A 17,160-nucleotide genomic window follows, 5' to 3' on the forward strand; every position below is an offset into this window, starting at 1 on the left:
TGTCCCCGCTAGTCTGAGCATCCCATCATGAATCCACCTTACAATAGGCACCCTTCAACACAGCGTATGGGCTGCACCACGGCTTCCAGCAGACCATAAATCCAATAAAGTGTTGCCGGCTCTCCCCTCCTGTCAAGCTTTATGTTCACACACAGCCACACTTCAATTGAGGTAACGGGCACTGAAGCTACAGTGTATCATAGGTCGCGCTTGGTGTTAAGAGCGCTCGATACATTTGTAGCCCTCCGGGAAGACCCGTGTCGGTGTCAGGGCTCAGTGTCCCAGCAGTCCTCTGCACCTGCTGTTGATAAAGACCGGAGCCTTCTGTCAATGACAAGGCTCACTCCTGTCGACCCTCGTTGCACACAATGCAATGTATCACCGATCAGGCCCGGCTCGGTCTCCTCCCTGCTCTTCTCACGTCCCAGCTGCTGGCTGCTTCAATGCCAGCTCAAGCCCTGGAGCCACAGCCCACAGAGCCACTCTCTCGCACTGGCTGCCCTCTTCCAGGGCCCCGAACAGGGTGTCAGATGCAGCGCCCCAGCTAGCGGCTGCCTCAGTGACAAGTCGGGTCCCAGAGCCGCGGCTCTTGGAGCCGCTTCCCCATGTAGGCTGCACACCTCTGGGTCCCCGAACAGGGTGTCTGTCGGATGTACACAATGTCTTTAGCCCCCACGGCCAACACTTTATTCGCTCCACGCACCTTTATTGCAATCGCGCATGGAGTCAAGTATATAGGCACCCGATGCAGCCACGTCTTTGTTCTCTTTGTCTGTCAGGCGGCGGCAATCTTTTTCTTCGTAGCAATCTCGCCCAAAATCTTCCACAGCCTCCGGCAATGTTCTTAATGCACGGGTCCGTGCCACATAGTATCCACACGTGCTCCTAAGCTTCAGATGCACGATCCTCCTAGTTATAGCAGATTTATTTCAGTCATTGCGTGGTTTTCAGCCGGATCTTGTACAGCTCTGCAGGAGCTCCAGTATGGACACATCCTCCTACATGGCTTCCTAGCCACGCCCCACCCACCCCTATACATTTTACATACACTCTACCCCCCAACATATATATATATATATATATGTGTGGAAAATTGGGGGTCGGACTTTTGGGAGTCGAACATTTGATATTCGGTCCTTTTGTACAATACCACCTTCTTCCCTAAAGACTTCTAAAATATTGTGCAAAGGATTTTGTTACTTACCTGCAAGAAGTGCTTCAGCTACATAGACATTTGCCTATTGACTTTGGCCTAGCCTGTGTCCACTGAAAGACTCTTCTCCCCTCTGACTCTGGGGAGGGTTGATAAGTATTGGCCCACTTAAGAATATTTGTGATCCCTCGTTTGTTCTGAGTAACCTTTTCTTTGCCACATCTCAGTGCTATTCTAAATGCTAACAGTAACATATCAATGTCCACAGTGTCCTAACAATTTGTGTCACCTGAGGGTGTAGGAAGTGTCTGTGTGGCATCCCCGATGGGTGCTTGCTGATTTAGAAACTAAGAGTGTGTATTTTTAAGGTATTTGTGTGTTGCTATAATATTGATCCCTTCTGAAGAAGGGATCAATATAAATGACAGGTAAATAGTTATATCAAGAAACCTTGAGTTTAAGAGTTTGTTTGAATAACTGTCACTGTGATTCTTTGTGTAACCATTCTACTGCTCACATTGACCCCTCTTGTGATAAGCCTGGCTGCTCCACTGCGCTACCAACCTGTGTAGTTCAGACTTATACCAAAGGTTGGGTCCTATTGCCAGGGGGCTGAGATTGTTGTAGTGCTCCCTAAGAGCACTAACCCAAATCTCTACTTAACAGGGAGGAGTACTGTATCCATGAGAAAGATCATTACCAATAATAACATAAATACATTTCTGATGCTTGTTAATCTGCTTAGAATCACATGCTGTGCCTATAGTCCGACATCCAGTGGCTACCGCAGAGTATTGCCTCTTGTCTTTCGTGAATCGAAAGGGGACGTCGACATGGCCGTGCCTGTAACACTATCCCTAACGTGACGTGTAGTGTACCCAAAATCCCTCACGCGTCGATGACCCTCAGATCGTTTTTTTCCACCCAGCATACTGGTAGCCTTATGCGGAGAATCGCTTTTGTTCTCTTCGGGCTTTGGTCGTAATATATATTAGTTATCGATATTACCCTACCGTCCCTTCCATCGATTGCTGTTCCAGTTCTCTGCCGAAGATGGTCCACGCTACACAGTAGGGAGAGTGGGGTCAGGGTGGACATTTCCCTTTCTGAGAATGCCTTTCCCTTTCCTCTCTTTGTTCCCTGGGTCTATTCGTCAGTTTATTTCCTCTGCTATGGCGAGGACTCCATTTAGGTTTTGTCTTGTTTGCAGGGCCAAATTCCCTTGGAAAGATAAGCACTAAGTGTAACCAGTGTTTACCCCTCAATCACGACGAGTCGGTTTGTGCGGCTTGCAAGCTCCTGCGCCTGAAAACTTTGAAGGAGCGCTGTGTTAAGCGGTGGGCGGCCTACGGAATGTCGCAGGCCGAGTCTGCTTCTTCTACTGCCACAACCGCGAGTTGTGATGAGGGATTGAGTGACGAACTAGCGATTTGGAGCCGATTAACCTTTCGGCGGAACACTCTCACTCCGCTTCGTCTGTCCCCGGCCCCGCTAGGCAAGACCTATGTCCTGCTATGGGGAATGTACACCCCGGCGACATAACCGCACATGTTCCCCACACTAAACACACAACCCCAGGAACATCTTCGACTAAACAGTCAAAACAGTAGGTAGTGCCAACGGGCACACCGAAAGCTTTGTCCCTGCCCGCCGACCACAGGGTTGGCAGCCCTCCCCACAGGTGCGTGTTGCGACTGGGCCTACTAAATCAAAGGGCGCTGACCCCAATATCCACCATCCCGTCGAGATGCATTGGAAGAAGGCGTCCACAGCCGAAAAAGCCCTGGTACCGCCGAAAGTAGTCACGCAACCAGAGGCCCGTACTTCAGAACTTCCAGACGCTGAAGTGATTACCGAGAGCATCGCCAAGATCATTTTGGCGGATTCTCTCAAACAAAGGTCCAAGGATTCATCGAAACACAAGGACAAGCACACAGATTCGTCGAAACCCAAGCAAAGGCCGAAGAATTTACCGGAACCTATGGAAAAACCTACAGACAAACAAAAGGACACGCGTCAACCGTTGGAACCCCGAAAAGACTTTTCGGAAGCTCCTGAAGGGATTTCTTCAGCGTTGAAGTAAAAAACAATCTCAACGTTTGCAAACAGAGGATCCACTAGATGAGCCCTTTCCATCCCTGGACTACTCTGGTTCATCTGTTTGGACCACAGAAAAATGTGAAGGATGTATGGACAGGTTAGAGATTTGTGTAACTCTCTGAGAAGTCCACACCTAAGAGGTCTAGGGAGGAAAATCTGCCTCTCCCTGTGGCTAAGCTACAGAGGGTCTTTGACCCTACTCAAGAGGAGGAATACATTTATGCCCTCACTGAGGAGGAGGCTCAAAATGAAGATCCCTTTATTGACTCTGAGGAGGTCCATTTAGACCCGGACTCCATTGATCCTCGCCCTTGGCAGTCACCTACTCAACTCTGGAACCTGATGCCTTATGCTTGGACTCCCCTCCAACCACCCCCACTAGACAGGCATTCCCGGTGGATGATCAAATGGCTTTCAATGCCATATTGAGGAAAGCAGCGGAACACTTCAACATTGCTACTCTTTTTTGTGGAGGACATTTTGAAAGAAAAACCTCCTGCCAGCCAAGCTATTCCTCTACTAAATTCAATTAAAAAGAAGTTGGCCCCTTCTTTATTAACACCTGTACTTACAAAAGCACTCAACCCGAGGGTAGAGAAGCTTTTTCGGCCCTCCAACCCCCTCTACATCAGGGGTCATTCTACTCCAGATTCATTGGTTGTTACAACTACCAGGAAAAGAGCAGGGGTTCCCCTATCCACTTGGGAGGCACTCCCTGACAAGGAATGTAAGAGACTTTACACTTTGGGGAAAAGGATCACTGTGGCAGCGGCTTACTCCACTTGCATTGCCAACAATACAATGTTGTTAGCCAGCTATGCTGATGCGCAATGGGCCAAGCTAGAGGAAGGCCTTCAAGAAGTTCCTGAGCCACTGCGAGCCCGTCTGCTCTCAACAGTGACAAAGGGCAGGCAAGTTAACCAAAGTATGTTAAAAAATACTTTGGAAGCAGCAGAAACGGCCGGAAGGTCTTTAGCTCAAGGTAGCTTCCTGAAAAGGCACGCATGGCTAAGAAACTCTGGGTTCAAGCCAGAGACACATTCTTCACTTATTAATAAACTAGTGGAGGACACTCATTTATTCAGAAAGGCAGTGGATGAAGCCCTCGAATCTGCCAAAAAGGAGCATGACACCCTTAAGACTCTGGATCAGATCACCCAGAGACCTTCACAAAGAAGGGGGAGCGGGAATAGACATTCCTTTTGTGGGCAACGATTCCCTCAAAATCAATAGAGCTCAGGGAATAACTGGTTCTCTCCTCAAAGAACCAGCAGTTACAACACCCCATACCCCTCAAGGGGGCAACGACGTGGTAAAGGAAGGGGCCGAAACTCTACCCCTCGAGGCTCCCCGGCCTCAGGCCAGAAATGACCTGCAGTTCTGAGTCACCTCCCATGCATCCCCATTCGGGGGCAGGCTAACATTGTTCAAGCATGGGAGGGAATAACTACAGACCAATGGGTGCTAAAAACTGTCGCCCACGGGTACTGTATAGAGTTCAGCCGGACCCCACAGTTCAGACCTCCACGAGCAAGACGCCTGATGCCAGAACATCTGCGAATCCTGCTACAAGATTGAGACCCTGCAGGAAAAGGGCGCCACAGAGGTCATACCTCTTCTATAGGTAAACAAGGGTATTTATTCAGTGTACTTCCTTAAAACCAAAACGGATCTCCCCATGCGCCCTCTACTTGATCTGTGCCCAGTGAATACATTTGTGAAGCCCCAAAAGTTTTGTATGGTCACTCTGCAAGAGGTAATTCCCCTGCTCACACAGGGGGATTACATGGCAACATTGGACATGAAAGATGCATACTTTCATATTTCAGTGTTGCGGGCTCACAGAAAATACCTCAGATTCAAGACAATCACTATCAGTTCAAAGTACTACCCTTCGGCATAGCTTCTGCAGCAAGGGTATTTACAAATGTACTGGCAGTGGCAGCAGCACCCCTGCGCAGGCAATCCATCCCAGTTTATCCTTACCTCGACGACTGGCTCATAACAGGGGATTCCTACGAAACCTGCCTGTCAAATACCCAAAAAACTATAGATCTTTTATTCAGTCTAGGATTCTCTATCAACGAGAAGAAATCCAGCCTAGACTCCAGCCAGTTCAAACAGTTCCTATGGGCTCTAATCCGAACAAAGGACGTCCTCATCTTCCCCTCCAAGAGGGTCCAAAACATGCTGTTTCAAATCCTTCAGTATGTAGCCAGCCGAGAGGTGACGGTACGCAAAGCTATGCGACTGTTGGGAATGATGGCGTCATGCATTTATTAGGATCCTCACGCGCGCTTGCGTCCAATGCAAGAGTGGCTGAACAGCCAGTGGTGTCAGGCCAGCGGACAATGGGACAATCTAATGGTTGTCTCAACAACCAAGGGGGCACTCACTCTCCAGGGCTGTCCAAACTGTCCCAGACCATTTGAAAGTGGGCTCTCAAACACATGTTCCTGTTGTCACACCATGTTCCAGGGGAACTCAATCTTCTGGCAGACGTACTCAGAAGAGATTTCCCACTACCCATGGAGTACGAATGGCGATTACATGAAGACATCGTCTCCAACGTTTTCGCAGAATGGGGCTTCCCAGAGATCGATTTGTTCGCAACCCTGGAGAATGCTCAATGCCAAGATTACGCCTCCAGGTACCCCCAAACCGTTCCAAAGGGAACATACTCTGGATAACATGGTCAGGGAAATTGGTTTACGCTTCCCCCCGCCCCCTGACTCCCCTACTCAACAAGATAGTGCACAAGATGCACCAGAAACCAGTCACAATGATATTGGTGGCTCCCATGTGGGCCCACCAACCCTGGTTCGCTCATCTGATGGAGATGTCCCGATCTCCTCCAATGAAACTGCCTTGCCCATACAACATGCTGCAAGACCAGGGGGAGACACTTCACCCATACCCACAGACATTGAACTTAGCGGCCTGGCTCCTGGGGTCATAGAGTTCGGGCACCTGCAACTCCCTCAGAGATGTATGGACATACTCAGGGAGGCAAGAAAACCTAACACACGATATTGCTATTTCAGTAAGTGGAAATGTTTTGTCATCTGGTGCAACTCAAGAGCATCAACCCCATTGACTGCTCTCCTACACATATCGTTTGTACCTGACGCATTTACTTGACTCAGGCCTAGCCTTTAACTCGCTTAAAGTTCACTTAGCTGCTCTTTCAGCCTACACTATATCACAACAAAAGGTGTTGTGGTGGAAGATACCAGTTATTAAGGCTTTCATGGAGGGAGTAAGAAGAATTCACCCTCTCATTTCTAACCCAGCTCCCGGATGGGACCTAAACGTGGTGTTGACTAGACTTATGCAGTTTACTTTCGAGCCCATGCATAAAGCAAGTCTCAAAGATCTCACCTACAAAACTGCCTTTTTAATAACCATTACTTCCATTAGGAGAGTCAGTGAACTACAAGCGCTTTCAGTTCTAGGCCTCTTTGTAACAGTTCAGAGAGGAGGTGGTTCTGTGCACTCACCCTAGGTTTGCGCCTAAATTCATTACAAAGTTCCATGTGAACCAATCCATAGAACTACCAACGTTCTTTCAGAACCCCTCAAACATGGGAGAAAGAAGCCTGCACACACTGGATGTACGCACAACAGTCATGTTTTACATGGAAAGAACTCGACCACTAAGAAAAACAAATCAGTTTTTAGTTTTTGTCAGTAGGTAGAGAGGGAGACCCTGTCTCCAAATCTATCTCTAAATGGACTGCATCACACTCTGTTACACTCTTGCTAAGAGATGATTGCCCTTCAAGCCTAGAGCACATTCTACTCGAGGCACTGGGGCTTCCATAGCATTCATTGCAAAAGTTCCCGTAGAGTCCATTTGCAAAGCGGCAACCTGGAGTTCTGTATACACCTTTACAAAACACTCTTGCCGAGACACTTTCTAGGTCTGATTCTCAGGTGGAACAAGCAGTACTAAGACATCTTTTCTCTACTGTTCTTTCTCACATCCCACCTGCAACTCCGGGTACTGCTCGCTAGTCTATGCACAGCATGTGATTCTAAGCAGATTAACAAGCTTCAGAAGACATGCATTACTTACCGTAAAAAGCATTTCTGATGAATGTATCTGCTTAAATTCACATGTGCCCTCCTTGCTCCCTGCTCGGATGGAAGGAACATGGACGTCTTACTACTTTCCCTCTTTTCTGTACTCACAATAGTCATAGGCTCCCTCACAGCAGAAAAAATACAATCAGAGGGACCTCAACGCGTGAGGGATTTTGGGTACACTACACGTCACGTTAGGGATAGTGTTATAGGCACGCCCATGTCGACGTCCCCTTTCGATTCTCGAAAGACAAGATGCAATACTCCGCGGTGACCACTGGATGTCAGACTATATGCACAGCATGTGAATCTAAGCAGATACAATCATCAGAAATGCTTTTACGGTAAGTAATGCATGTCATATGTATTGTTTTGTCTTGTGTGCCTTGCTTTTTTCTCTGTTTTCATGGCTCTGTGTAATTTCAATGAATAAACCGAGGAAACGTGCGATTGGGTGATGTGGGTCTGCATGTGGCTAGCCTTTTGTTATCAATGACACTTTGTAAAGAAGCAAGAGGTTTGTACTCTTTATCTGTTTTTTTTCTTTTTTTTATAAAAAGGAGAAATTGTAGCTTACATTACACACATTTAAATACTGCTACCCTACATGGTATCTGTAGTTCATGTTGCATTATTCTAGGCTGGTGTTTTGTTTACTGAGGCTGTGGTAGATTCTAGTCGGTTCTGATTTTCTTTTGGTGCTGTTATGTTTTCTGACTTTAGCCTCAAATATACACCTAGTTCAGCCCAACAAGATTGTGCTTTAAACACTTATGTCTCTCTGAATCCAAACCACCTTGGCCTTCCTTTTTGTTCCTCTTCAACCATTGTGCGCTATTTCTACAGTGTCCATGAGCAATGTCTGAGAAAAGACTAGAACCCTTACTTTTGTCATTATTTCATTACCAAGCATGTTTCACATCATATTTTCACTAGCCGTATTAGATTGCAACCAGATTTGCTGAATAGAATTGTTCTGCCAAATGGAAGTGTGCATTTGGCATACCTGTGACTTTGGCATCATAAATCTAAATTGAAGTTTTAGTGTACTGATCTTAAATTATACAGAAACGATTATTGACTTCCAATGGACCAGGCTACCTACCAACAGGATCTTACTAACTCTAGTATAATTCTTTGCATTCGATTTAAAATTGATTTTGAATGTGAACATGTTTAATATAGTAAACCATTGAAGAAACGTAGTAATTATAACTATTGTGGGTAAAACATATTTGCACATCTAGGATTACTGTAGGAATTGAGTTAGAAAATGTAAACGGGAATACAGTGTCACTTTTTTATATTTCCCTCCTTAGTTACCACGTGTACCCTACCTGTAGGAATACCTCTGGAATTCTGGGATTTTCAGTCACTGTTGAAACACAAGCAACTAAATTCAAGTAAGTTAAACAGCATACCTTCAATTTTGTGTACACTTATTTTCCTTGTGTATATCCGTAGGTCCAATATTTTGGGACTATAATTTACGGTTGTATACGAATTGTACGAATGACAATTGTTAGAATAACAATGGACCTTCTGCACAGTTGACCAAATTTAAACTGTCAATTTGGATATATATGCGGGGGGAATCCCTCCGCAGCCTCCCACCCAATCCAACCCCCCACCCAATCCCCTTATATTATTATTACCCCAACCCATTATATATATCAAAATGACCATACGGTCAATTGTACAGAAGGTCAATTCGGATCCCTGTTATTTGAACAATTGTATCATTCGAACAATTGTAAACAAACAATTCGGGTAATACCTAATTTACAGTTTCAAAGTCAATGTTGCCAATGTGAAGTGTGACAGCAAGAGGGATCAACCGTTCCGAAACCAATGTGGAAAATGTCACTTTCTGTCCTTGCCAAAATGATTAGAGTTGACTAGATCAACAGTGATGCGATTAGAAAGAACAAATGACTTACCTTTCAGTAATGTCATTTCTGATGGATGTTCTTCCCACAGATTTGTCATCTTTGATATACTATCTGCAGTGCCACCTGTCCTGAAACCTTTTTCACCTCGAGCAGGAGTACATTGAGGCCAGTATATATGGAGACGGTGTGCCCCTTGAGCTCATTCTGCCCTTTTTCCCTAGATCTAACCAGCTGAGGGACCACAGAACAGATTAAATGTACGAGCTATCCACCAACAGGGGCAGGTTGGGAGTGTGATGAGGAATCTGTGTGAAGAACATTCATCAGAAAAAATGTTACTGAGGGGCAAGTAATGTGAATGTGTTCTTCTAATGGATTCCTTCTTTCATCAGATTCCTCTTCTTTGATGGACTCCATAGTAGTACATACATTTGGAGAAGGTGGGAGAGCCAAGAAAAAAAGCCACCTAAACCAGGAAACTCTGGAATACTGCTCTGCCAAATCCAGGCAATAATGTTTGGCAAACGTGTGCAACGATACCCACGTTGCTGTGTGACATATATCCACAAAAGAGACCCCTCCGCCCGCCCCCTGCAGGTCAGAAGAGGGAGCTTGGCTTCTGGTCGAATGTACCCTACTCGCCTCTGGCATTTCCTTCCCAACCAGATACCAGAATTCCAAGATGCAGAGGATGTTCCACCTTCACAGCGTCAGGTTAGTCTGGGCTGTTCCAGGATAGTTACCAGCATAACCCACAAAGATCTGATCATCTTCTTAAAACATCTGGTTTGAGAGGTGTAGTAGCTGATGGCAGGTTCAGCTAATGGAATCGTTCCTCCGTCTTACAAGGATGAGGTCGGAGACCATAACACAGGAAGATGGATTTTATGAGAGAGGTGTAAATCCAACATGACCTTGGGTAGGAAGGAGTGCCTCACTCAGTCTGCTTCTCCTGGGTAAATACCAAGTATGGAGGGTTCACAGACAACGCCTGCTGGTCACTCACTCCTCTCAAGGAAGTGATGGCCTACCTGGAAACTCTTCTTAAAGGTTATAAACCATGAACAAGAATGCTGAGGCTGAAACCGAGCTCCCACAAGGAAAGTCAAAACAATATTCCATCCAATCAAGGATCAACAGATGTGTGGGTAACAAGTTGCACAAACCCATCAAAAATTACATAAGAGTGGTTTGTGGAATAGCCAAAAATGGGTCAGGTACCCCTGTACAGTGCCAATGTGCAGGCCCATCTGGACCAAAGAACAGAGGTAATAAAGAACCAATTGAGTAGTGCAGGTGGGAGGATCCAGACTCCTCCCAATACCAGGCCAAGGATTTCCACTTCCTTCAGGCATAAATGGATTTGTTGGACGGCCTCTGAGCAGAAAAAAATGTCATGCTATTGTTTCACACATACCTTAGCCTCTCAGCAGCCAAGCTTCAGGGTTCAGGTTGTTCAGGCTCAGGTCAAAGACCTGGCGCCCTGAGTCAGAGAGAGGTCAAGCCTCACTGGAAGCCAGGGAGGTCCGAAGAAAATGTCCAGATGCTCTGTGTACCACATCCTCCTGGCCCAGTCCTAAGTGATCACAGCCAACTTCGACCCAAACTAACTCTGTCTTCTGTGAGCTAGCGGAATGACAGGAATCAGCAGGAACGCATAAAGGAGATTGAAGTTCCATTCAGCAACCAATGCACGCAGCACTCCCTGTGGAAAATATTCCATAGATGAGAACAATTTCACCGTTCCTGTTTTCACTGAAAGTGAAAGGATCCACCTGTGGAGTCTCCTGAAGGGCGCAAATCTCCTCCAGAACTTCCCGACTTAGCTCCAACTCATGGGAAGCCAAAGTCTGTATGCTCAGAGCATCTGCTGTGAAGTTCTCCAACCCGGCAAGAACAGCCTCTGATCTAGATGTCATTCTCCAGAGCCCAGAACAAGAGTCGCTTTGCTTCACTGCATAGAGGCAACAACGTGATGTGTCCCTGAGCTTTCATCAAGGGGCCAAAGACTGCTCAACATCAGATCTACCAGGTGAACGCCCCAACACTTCATTGAGATATCCATCACTATAGTTGGCTGACGCCAAGGCTGCTGAACCAGTGGCCTCCGCTGCAAGTTGTCGGATAGGGCCCACTGTAGGAGATGTGGTAACCCTTCTCCCCAGACTCTTAACCATGTCTGCAACTGATACCGTTGAACCCAAAGTAGCCGCTGGAGCAACATCATGAGTAACCCGGCTTCTGGCACCACCAGTATGCTATAGGGCATGAGGCCCAGTAGACGGAGAGGCCAGAACAAGCATCTGGGACTGAAAGACATGGACCATGTGATATATGGTATGATATGATAGGATAGGTTATTCATAACGCGCTTAATACCCAGAGGTTTCTAAGCGCGGACCGGGATCAAACCTATGGTGCTCCGTGTCCTCTTGCTTCCAAGGCAAGCACGCTGCCTCTGAGCTATCCTCCCGAGACGGATGTTTGTCAGCCAAGCTGGTGTCCAAGATTGCCCCAAATAAATGGGGGAATTGGCATCGCAGAAAACACAGGTTCTTGAACTTCAGGGAGACGCCCAAACTTTGCAGCAGACGCCCTGTATGGTACAGATGTGGAGAGACCTGGTCTGGAGAGCGAGCTTGGAAGTTAGGGGAAGATGAGAATGCTGTGCCTCTACCACTGCCAGCAGTTTGGTGAAAATCCTGGATGCCGAAGAAATGGCAGGATTCAGAACTGCTAGCCCCACTACATGGACTTCCTGTGCTTTTTATGAATCAACACATGGATATGGATATATTGGACATCCAGGGATACCATTAATTCTATAGTTCAAGAGCCTGTTGGATCGGGCTAAGGTGACCATCTTGAACTTGTCTTTGCCCAGATAAATGTTGAACATTCTCAGATCCAGAGTGGGGTGCAGGCCCACATCCTTCTTCTGAGCAAGAAAGAAAAGAGTATCAGTCCCTGCCTCGCTCTGCATGGGGCATCAATTCAATAATTACTTTTGCTAGAAGCTGACAGATGACCTCCAGCTGGAGATGGGCCACAGGCAGTAAGGGGCCGGAGTCCTGGGAGTTGGTCGGGAGGGCGTTGAGCAAAGTGGAGGGAGTTAACCAAGTGTTAACGAACTGTAATGAACAAGCTTCAGAAGTGACTTGAATCCACTACCCTGCTCACAGGGAAATTCACACACCTCCACAACCCCTTGGGTTGCATGCCAGAAGACCTCTTCATAGTTGCTTTTTCCCCTGGGCCGCTTTGGGGATTGCTGAGACAGCAATATCACCTCTGTTCTCCATGACATCTGCTCTGGCGGAAGGGATGATACAGTTCTTGCTTCCTGGATGGCTCTTGACCCTGCCCATGGCGGGCATGGGATGCAAAGGATAAAAGAAAGACCCTTCAGAGCTGACCTGGAGGGCTGTTAAGCTACCAGGATCTGGCTGTTGTTTTCAATGGCTGAAATTTCTGGAGCGACTCTGCTATAGCCCCTAAAAGGTTGTGCCCATCGAAGAGGGCATATCCTTTCATCTTCTCAACCGGGAGGTTCTCTGCCACTTCGAGGAGAACACTCAAGAAGCCGAAAGAGTATTCAGTTAAAGCGCACAATGCATTAACCACTCTCAGAGCAAGGCTGCCTGAAGCAAACCACTTGCTCCCCCAAGGGTCAATCTTTTGATCTCTTTATGCAGACACAGCAAGGGGCAAAGCGTGGTTTTAAGGTTCACTGTAGTGGCCTGAACCACCAAACTCTACAGGTCTGCATGGGTGGAGAGAACAACCAGATCGGAGAGTGCAGAGTAATGCTCTCTTTTAAATGTTATTTATTTATTTTGCAAAGTCCCGGTCCTCTAAAGGGATCACAAAAGCTTCCCCCAATGCCATCAACATTTGGACTGCCACAGCTGGATTGAAAGTTAGTAGTGTTTCTCTTTACAGAGCCTTTTCCATTATGTTGGTCAGTTCAAACTGAACCTTGGACCTGATGGGAGTCTCCACCACCTTCACCCTATGGATAGAGTGTGAGACCTGCCCGAAGTAGGCACTGAAGGATGTCCTGCTCCTTAGTTTCCAGGCATCGGCCTCCTGTAGGGCTATGGGTAGATCCAACAAGTCGTCCTCCCCACTGTAGGACTCCCTGTCAAAGGCCCGAGCAGAGTAAGGGGAGCCATCCTGAGCAGACCACGATAGCCCTCTTCATCAAGAATCGGGTCATATTCCTGAGCAGCATCAACATCAACGGCGTGGCAAACAGGGGCAGGCGCTGAGGGCTTGATGTCTGAAGGTAGAGCAGCATGGAGCCGAGGTGTGGCTGCTGGAGCTGAGACCTAGCCTGAGTGGTCAGTCAACAGAGGAATCCCTGATGGCTCCTCCCAGCGTGGTGGTCCCGTAATTTTGTCCATTCATCTGGAAAAGCGCATTGCGTGCAAAACTGTAACTGCAGTGCCGGATACAAATCCTCTGGTGAGTACCTCAACCTGGAGTGGTTCCTTCTTTTCTTAGACAAAGAACCGGAGGAGTGCGGTTTTGAAGAGTCGCTAGAGGAGTGGGCATGGTCTTTGAAGGCGTTCATTCTTGAAAAAAGGAGAACAATTTCGTGACACGCTCCTGAAGGTCCTTGGGCTGCATGAATTGACACTACCTGCAATCCCGCAGATTTTTCGCCTCCTCCAAATAGTACAGGCAGATCCTGTGGCCGTCCGAGACAGTTATTTGTCTCCTGCAATGTGCACAGGGTTTAAAGCCTACTCAGGGTTGGTCATGAGGTAGTTGAGCAAGGTAGCTTAGCTAAGTGGCATTACCGAACAATGCAGAGTGCACATAAAAAGAATACATTCACATTTTTGATTAAAGCAACTTTTACCCTCAAAGAACTGCAATGCATTTTCAATAAATGTCAATCTCTATTGTCTTTAAATGATAAGGTATGCTTAAATATGAAGGACATTTTGATTTGGTTTGACCTTTTTTGTCCTTTCTTTATATTTTAAGTTTAGGGTGGGCATTCTCCTTTTGGAATATTTGCTTAATACATGAAATGCTTCTTGTTCAGATTGCTTTTTATATTGTATTAACTAAAAAGCAACTATTTATATTCCAAGATGGTGGCCGACAGACGGACGTGAGTGAAGTAGCTCCGCCCCCACCGGGCTGCAACAGAAGCATTTATGAACAACGGTGGTGCCGTAGAGGTCAGGGTCTGACCGCAAGAACTAGCGGGACTGTGCACGGTCAGATCACCCAAAGCAGGAGGCTCACAGCAAAGGAAGCAGCTTAGTTGGCTGCGAGGCGCAAGTGAGGGACGGATGGCGGAGGGGACAGTGCAGCTCAGCGGGGGCTGCCCAGGCAACCATATAGACCAGAAGTCAACGGGAAATAACCGCCCCGGTGGGGACTAGCAGTGGTGCGTACCGAACATTATAAAGTCTCTAGCGTAGGGACCCCAGGACAAGTACATCCAAAGCGGCACGGCCCCACTACTGGGTGGAGATTAGGAGGTGAATGTGTCACTGCCTACCCGTCACCCGATCCAGTTGTGAGGGAGCTGAAGAGGTGGGAACCGCTATGGAGAGAGGGAAAGCCTATGGACAGTGAGTGCCAGAGAGGCAGAGAGGGTACATTACCCCTGCAAAAGGGACCCAAGTGGGGAAGCTGAGGAAGCACAGTGGCTGTCTGCCCATAACCGAGAGCGTCTACCAGGCCAGCACGGCAGCGAATCCCCACAGGGAGCCGAGGGAGACCCCGGGAAGGACCACAGTCATCCTTGCACATCCGGTAAGGGGACTGGGCCCAATCACCAGAAGAAGGCGCTGACCCCCAGGTTAAAACGCAGTGACCTCATGTCCAAAAACAAAGGGCAGACAGCGGCGGCTGGGCAGAAGCGCCAGGATAACAGCATTACGAAGCTGTGGGGTCCTAAAACTCTGCTTCTGGCAGTGGGAGGCACAGAAGGGCTAGACGCAGTGCAGCAGGGGGATCCAGAGGAGACAAGTATGGTGATGCGCAGAGAAGACATGCAGTAATGGTTTCAAAGAATTCCAGGACCAATTTATGGTTTCATTTCAATCCCAATTCAATCAGTTAAGGACAGAAATGAAGCAATCCCTCATGATGTCGCGAAATTGGAAGAAACCCTGGACATGACTGAGAGCACTGCAGGAAATGGTGGACGACACTAAAAAGAATGATGAAGCCCTGGAACACCTATCCTGTCTCTCCCACAACCTACAAAAATGTGATGACCTAGAGAACTGTCCCAGGAGATCCAACATACGGAGCAAGAATTTGGCGTAATCCGTAGAAGACAAAGATCTGAAGGTAACGGTGTTATGGCTATTTCAGAACCTTCTGCCCGGGGACAAAGATAAGACGGTTCAAATAGACTGCATACACAGAGTCGGCCCGCAGAGAGTTGAACCCGGATCAAGACCAAGAGATGTCCTGGCAGCAATAGCCTCCTATTCCCAAAAAGGACTGGGATCGGCAAGCACCTTGGGCGCCGATAACTGTCAATGGAACTGAATTACGATTGTACCAGGACCTGGCCCAAAGCACGCTACAAAAAAGGAGGGCGATGAATCCGGTGGGGCGACGTCTAGCTCGGAAGCAGGTCCGCGATAAATGGACCTTCCCTTTCGGACTGCTCTTTACGTGGGAAGACCGACAACACCAGATCATGACTTGCAAGGAAGGAATGCAAATTCGTAACATGATCAGAAGGATGGAGAGGGAGCAGGAAACAGTGGGAATGTAGAACAGTAACGAGGAAGGCCAATCCGAAAGTGAGCCAGGACACAGAAGAACTCACGGGATGCGAGATTGATTCAGTTGGAACACAAGAGAGGGAGATCGAACAGAATGTGATCTGGACAAGACTTTGCAAGACCCCACCCCGACAAGTTGGACAGAAGACTCCACACGTTTCAAGGTAGAAGTGGTATGTGGGACCACCATTGGGTGGCAGCCTATGGGAATCCAAGCGTGGGGTTTAGGACACCCTACGATAAATCTCAGATTGCTAGAGGACCAAAAACGACAGACCAAGTGTCCAAGCAGCCATGGGAACTTTGGTCCTACTCAGGGAATGGGAGGGAGAGGAGGATTGACGGTGGGGTCTAAAGTTGGGTAGACGGAGGTGTGCGTTAACTTGCAGGGGGGAGAGTGAGGGGTGGGAATCCCCAGAGAGAGGAAGAAAAGGGGCATGTGGGAAGCAAAGGAGAACAGGAATGGAAGTCACATTGTACTGATGGCTATCACCATCTTTACCTATAATGTTAGGGGCATGAATACCCTGCTTAAAAAAAAAAAAAGAGGCATTTTTGAGAAGTGGAAACTCACGATATAATTGTTCCATGAAACCTACATAAGGAAAAGACACTAAGGGAAACGTATTTGTCGTCTGCTTGTTAAGTGCTTATACAGCAAGTAAAATACTATTTCAAAGCGCCCACAGGCCGAGGTGAGGGAACACAGGAATGAAATAAATTACAAAACTTAGAATTAAGGGATATTCCCAAATATGTCAGGCCACTGCTATTGACGAGATAACCGGGGTACTCATAGCAATTGACGGGCGGACCGGAGGGGATTTTTTATTTTTATCAACGCGTCCATGGAATCCCAACTGCTCACTCTGGCTACGGTTTATACCTCAAGTATAGAGCAGGATGAGTTTCTCAGCTGGAGAGCTTTGCAAAAGGGGACATTATTCTGACGGGGGACCTCAACATAGCATGGCTCCCCCAAGAAGACAGGTGTACACAGGCTACCCAGCATGCACTAGCACAATCGAAAGCACTCAAACAAAAAGTGGCCATGCTGGCTCTGCACGATTCCTGGCAAGAGGTAATGGGACAGGCGAAGGGGTATACTTACTATTCTCATGTCCACTCCTCCTCATCTAGAATGGACTACATGCGGGTCTCC

At 47.5% G+C, this 17,160-nt stretch overlaps 1 protein-coding gene across 1 annotated transcript in view; it reads left to right on the plus strand.

The window, feature by feature from the left end:
- NRDC (nardilysin convertase) overlaps window positions 1–17,160 on the plus strand; it is a 1,236,039-nt gene that overhangs the window by 911,297 nt on the left and 307,582 nt on the right. Inside the window, exon 27 of the mRNA XM_069642204.1 lies at window positions 8,659–8,742. Coding sequence (XP_069498305.1) covers window positions 8,659–8,742 — 84 coding nt within the window. The remainder of the gene's footprint in view (window positions 1–8,658; window positions 8,743–17,160) is intronic.

The sequence above is a fragment of the Ambystoma mexicanum genome, chromosome 1q, assembly GCF_040938575.1.
Source record: "Ambystoma mexicanum isolate Mex_15411 chromosome 1q, UKY_AmexF1_1, whole genome shotgun sequence".
Classification (NCBI taxonomy): domain Eukaryota; kingdom Metazoa; phylum Chordata; class Amphibia; order Caudata; family Ambystomatidae; genus Ambystoma; species Ambystoma mexicanum.